Source organism: Otolemur garnettii, unplaced genomic scaffold (assembly GCF_000181295.1).
Source record: "Otolemur garnettii isolate 467f Iridium unplaced genomic scaffold, OtoGar3 scaffold00003, whole genome shotgun sequence".
NCBI classification, from domain to species: domain Eukaryota; kingdom Metazoa; phylum Chordata; class Mammalia; order Primates; family Galagidae; genus Otolemur; species Otolemur garnettii.
Window position 1 is genome coordinate 16,250,905 of NW_003852398.1, and position 5,670 is coordinate 16,256,574.

General features: G+C 45.2%; 1 protein-coding gene across 1 annotated transcript in view; it reads left to right on the plus strand.

Annotated features, from left to right (window-relative positions):
- Positions 1-2,379, plus strand: part of C1QTNF2 (C1q and TNF related 2) — a 6,590-nt gene extending 4,211 nt beyond the window's left edge. Inside the window, exon 2 of the mRNA XM_003781985.3 lies at positions 1,606-2,379. Coding sequence (XP_003782033.1) covers positions 1,606-2,219 — 614 coding nt within the window. The 3' untranslated portion in view covers positions 2,220-2,379. The remainder of the gene's footprint in view (positions 1-1,605) is intronic.
- Positions 2,380-5,670: the final 3,291 nt, after the last annotated feature.

Below are 5,670 nucleotides of genomic sequence, written 5' to 3' on the forward strand. Positions count from 1 at the left end.
AAAAAAAAAAAAAAAGAAAAGAAAAGAAAATGTGATTTGGAAACCTATTCTCAATTATGTAAAATAGAAAAAATTTAAATGCATTACAGTTTAACTCAAAGTTTTAAAACACACATGTATTAGAATGTAAAATACCTAAAGCAAGGGCAGTGCCTGTGGCTCAAAGGAGTAGGGCGCTGGCCCCATATGCCAGAGGTTGTGGGTTCAAACCCAGCCGTGGCCAAAAACTGCAAAAAAATTAATTAATTAATTAATTAAAATACCTAAAGCAATTCTTTCTTGATCACCCGATTTATATGGATGGTTCTAATAAAGTTGCATTGTGTCCAGTCAATTCAAATCTTGATCCATATTATGTTTTAAAATGTTGTATTGATTTGAAGGTACATAAATTAAACTTTTTCTATATAATCAGTGGCCAAAAATGTTGTATTGAGAGAAATGTACATTTTATGAAATATGAGTATTAAAAACCAAAGGCAATCTATAAGAAAACATTATTGGGGGAAATGTTCTGGAAGATTATATCAACTAGTATTTAGTGGGTATTTATGATAGGCCAGGCACTCTTCTGTACCCTTCAATGAGCATAGAAATAGTTAGCAAAGGCCAGGCAGGTGCATTGGCTCTCACCTAAAATTCTAGCACTTTAGGAGGTTGAAGCAGGTGGATAGCTTGAGCTCAGGAATTCAAGACCAGCCTGAGCAAGAACAAGAGAGTCCCTGTTTCTACTAAAAAAAAAAAAACTAGTTGGAATTGTGGTGCATGCTTATAGTCCCAGTTACTTGGGAGGCTGAGGCAAGAGTTGAGCCTAAGAGTTAGACGTTGTTGTGAGCTATGATGATGCCATAGCACTCTGCTGAGGGTGACAAACTTAGAATTGAAGGAATGAAGGAAGGAAGAAAGGAAGGGAAGAGAAGGAGGAAGGGAAGGAAGGAAGGAGAGAGAGAGAAAGAGATAGAAGCATTGTGGATTCCTGTTAACATAAAAGGTTCAGCCACATGTTCTTTCTTCTTAACTGTATTTTAGAGGTTTCATGTCATTTTCATTTTCTTAACTCTAATGTAGAATTCCACAGTATGGATGGACTATAATTTTTTAGTCATTTCTCTTTGGATGGGTACTCATTCATTCGATTTTTTGCTATTATAAGTAGTGCTGCAATAAAGCCCTTGTACAGGTGTGCAGGGCTCTTGAGCACAAAACAGGGATTTTATTAATATCAATGTTTTGGAATCAAGGGTCTTCTTCCAATTCTTTTCTCAATCCATTATTGGCATAGCCCATAGAAAGACTGATCTGGCACATAAGCCACACTCTTCCTTAGGAGGCAGGAAAAGGCAAAGGTTGAGAATTTGTTGTGTTTTTTTCTGTGCCCTACTGCACAATGACTCCAGAAGGTAAGTATCATCATTCTCATTTTACAGATAAGGCTGGGAGAAGTGTCCCAGTTACACAATCAGGACTTATGCTCATTTCTATGTGTCTCCAAAGCCTTCTTGGTTTTTCCATTACCCACCAGCTTCTGCTCCAAGGATGGAAAGTCAAGGCCTCTGCCTAGGCCTGTGGTGGCACCTCCATAACACCAGCTGCTCTGTTTTCTAGGTCCACCTGGCCGGACAGGTAACCGGGGAAAGCCAGGACCAAAGGGCAAAGCCGGGGCCATTGGGCGGGCTGGCCCTCGCGGCCCCAAGGGGGTCAGTGGTACCCCTGGAAAGCATGGCACGCCAGGTAAGAAGGGGCCCAAGGGCAAGAAGGGGGAGCCAGGCCTCCCAGGCCCCTGTAGCTGTGGCAGTGGCCGTGCCAAGTCGGCCTTCTCGGTGGCAGTTACCAAAAGCTACCCGCGGGAGCGGCTGCCCATCAAGTTTGACAAGATCCTGATGAATGAGGGTGGCCATTACAATGCCTCCAGCGGCAAGTTTGTCTGCAGTGTGCCAGGGATCTACTATTTCACCTATGACATTACGTTGGCCAACAAGCACCTGGCTATTGGCCTGGTGCACAACGGCCAGTACCGCATCCGGACCTTCGACGCCAACACTGGCAACCATGATGTGGCCTCGGGCTCCACCATCCTGGCTCTCAAACAGGGTGACGAGGTCTGGCTACAGATCTTCTACTCTGAGCAGAATGGGCTCTTCTATGACCCTTACTGGACTGACAGCCTCTTCACTGGCTTCCTTATCTATGCTGACCAGGACAACCCTAATGAGATATAGACAGTCTGGGCTTGGGCCTCCTGGCAGGGAATAACTTCTGGACTTGTCCAAGATGCCTAAACTGTAAACTAGGAGCAGAGTGAGCATCTAGCCTCAGACTGACCTCCTCTGCCTTTTTTTTTATCTCCATCATTAAATTTGAGCTTTTTTTATTCATCCACCCATCTCTTCCCTCACTAATTTTTTTAGCATCTACTGAATAGCAGGGACTATGCTACCCTCTGGAAGATACAGCAATGAACAACACAGAATGTTTGTCCTCACAGAGCTTACATTCTGGTGAGAGGTACAAAGAAGCAAGCAAAGAATGTAATTATTATGCCAGGATGGAAATGAACATGGCATATTTGAGAATAATATGGGCTCAGCATCTGTGGCTCAAGTGGCTAAGGCGCCAGCCACATACACCTAAGGTGGCAGTTTCGAATCCAGCTCAGGCCTGCCAAACAACAATGACAGCTGCAACCAAAAAATAGCCAGGCGTTGTGGTGGGCACCTGTGGTCCTAGCTACCTGGGAGGCTGAGGCAGGAGACTTGCTTGAGCCCAGGACTTGGAGGTTGCTGTGAGCTGTGATGCCATGGCATTCTACCCAGGGGGACAGCTTGAGGTTCTGTATGAAAAAAAAAAAAAAAAGAGAGAGTAATATGAATAATAGGAAATAGGAAAGATTGATTTTTTTTTTTTTTGAGACAAACTTTGTTGCCCTAGGAGTGCCCTGTGAGCTGTGACGCCACAGCAACCTCAAACTCTTGGGCTTAAGTGATTCTCTTGCCTCAGCCTCCCAAGTAGCTGGGACTATAGACACCCACCACAATGCCCAGCTATTTTTTGTTGTAGTTGTCATTATTGCTTTAGCTGGCCCAGGCCAGGTTCAAATCCACCAGCTTCAGTGTATGTGGCCGGTGCCCTAATTACTGAGCTACAGGGCTGCCCCAGGGAACACTTTCTAATGGAGCCACAGCTCTCTATCAGCTTGCTGTGACTGCCCTCAGTGGGGTCTTCAGGGACAGGAAGTACTGCACAAGGGGACGCTGGAAGGAGTGGTTCCTTCCATAAATAAAATGCTTGTTATTTAAAGTAACTGAGCCATAGGCGGCACCTATGGCTCAGTGGGTAGGGCGCAAGCCCCATATACCGAGGGTGGCGGGTTCAATAGCCAAGCGTTGTGATAGGTGCCTGTAGTCCCAGCTGCTCAGGTGGCTGAGGCAAGAGAATTGCCTGGGCCTAGGAGTTAGAGGTTGCTGTGAGCTGTGTGACACCACAGCACTCTACTGAGGGCCATAAAGTGAGACTGCCTCAAAAAAAAAAAAAAATTATGATGAAGTAACTTGTTACTGGGCCACAAATGGTATGGGTGGCTCATTCCTGTTAATCCCAGAGACTTGGGAGTCTAACTTGGGAGGATGGTTTGAGCCTAATAGTTTGAGACCAGCCTGGACAACATAACAAGGCTCCACCTCTACAAAAATAAAATTAAAAAAATGAAAATCCCAGGATGGGTTTTGGGCCCCAGCAGATCAATTCATGGGTCAGGACCCTGTGAGGCCCACTTTAGGGCCTTCTGGGCTTGAACACCTCTGTTCGTGAACAATTCCCTCCTGTTATTCCTTTCTTTCTTTTTGTATTTTCATTTCTTTTTTTTTTCTTTTTTGAGACAGAATCTCACTTTCTTTTCCTGGGTAGAGTGCCATTGCATCATAGCTCACAGCAATCTCAAATTCTTAGGCTTGAGAGATCCTCTTCCCTCAGCCTCCTAAACAGCCGGGCCTATAGGCACCTGCCATCATGGTCAGCTAGTTTTTCCATTTTTTAGTAGAGATGGAGTCTCTCTCTTGCTCAGGCTGGTCTTGAACTCCTGAGCTCAAGCAATCCGCTGGCCTCAGCAAAGGATTGCTTGAGCCCCCCAGGGTGCTAGGATTACAGACACCCAATTTATAAGACCCTTCAGCCACTTCTTCTTTCCCCCAGGGATGAAAACATTTTGAAGAAAGTTGACTTAACCCTTATGGCCTAGGTAATAATCCACCCTGAGCAAGCTGGGGAGGCTCACAAAACTCTGTGGTTGCTACTTTGGGCCTGGGCCTACGAAGGGCTCCTCAGGAAAGGAAGTAAGAGTGATGGGGGAAGACTAGCACTCTTGTGGAGGGTGAGATAGATGGAAGCAAAGATCTTCCAGGGCTCAAGAATGAGGTCTTGTCTTCCTTCCATGGAGTCCAGGGTTGTTAAAGATAGGGGATTTGTGGCAGGTGGGACAGAAGCAGATGATACAGTTGAGGGGTGTCCTAGTAGCCAGGTTATGGCAAGGAGGAATGCCACTTTATCTCCTAATACTTCTGACAGTGGCTGCCTCTTTGGGAAACCATTGGAGATCCAAGGTAGATGATGCAGGATGGAGGACCAAACAATTAAGGTGTTCCAAGCATGACCTTCCCAGATGCACTGGGGCCCAGGGCCCTCCTCGTACCTCTGTCTGATTAATGTGGGCCTCAGAAGCCAGGGATTGCCTTTAGGTCTGCACATTTGTAACTACCACAGAACCTTGTGCATCTTTATACAATAAAATCACCCTTGATCCAATGGTCTTTTCTCATCCAGGATGTACTTTGAAAGGCAGCCATTCTGTTCCAGAGAAAGTCTGGGGTGTCTGCAGCTCTTACTATTATAGTGCAAAGAGCACCAGCCCCACAAGGCCCAAACAGGCCAGCCCCTGCCCCTTGTGGGCTCTTTTGGCTCACCTAACAAATGAGGTAGGTGCTCTGCATATATCTGGGGAGACTCTCTGTGCGGACTCTCCATGCCTAGGAGCAGAGGCAGGTGGGAGGTGATTGAGCTACTCATCTCACACACCAAATTTATTTATTTATTTTTTTATTAAACCATAACTTTGTACAGTGATGCATTTATGGGATTCAGAGTACTGCTTCAATATACAATGTGAAATGCTTATGTTGAACTAAGTAACACATCCATCACAATTATATTAATTTCTTAATAGGTTTTGAAACATACTGTTGCATCATGCACATTAGGTGAGGTTCCCCCAAATATCCTCCCCCCTCCCATACTCTCCCTCCCCTCCCTCTCTTCTTCCCTTCTACTTTCTGTACTATAGTTATGTTTTGCCATTCATATGAGTGTGTAGGTGATTATATATTGATTTCATAATAGTATTGAGTATATTGGATACCTTTTTTTCCATTTTTGAGATACTTTACTAAGAAGAATATGTTCCAGCTCCATCCAGGTAAACATAAAAGATGTGAAGTTGGCTCAGTGCCTGTGGCTCAAGTGGCTAAGGTGCCAGCCACATACACCTGAGCTGGCAGGTTCGAATCCAGCTCGGGCCACCAAACAACAATGATGGCTGCAACCAAAATATAGCCAGGTATTATGGTGGGTGCCTGTAGTCCCAGCTACTTGGGAGGTGGAGGCAGGAGACTTACTTGAGCC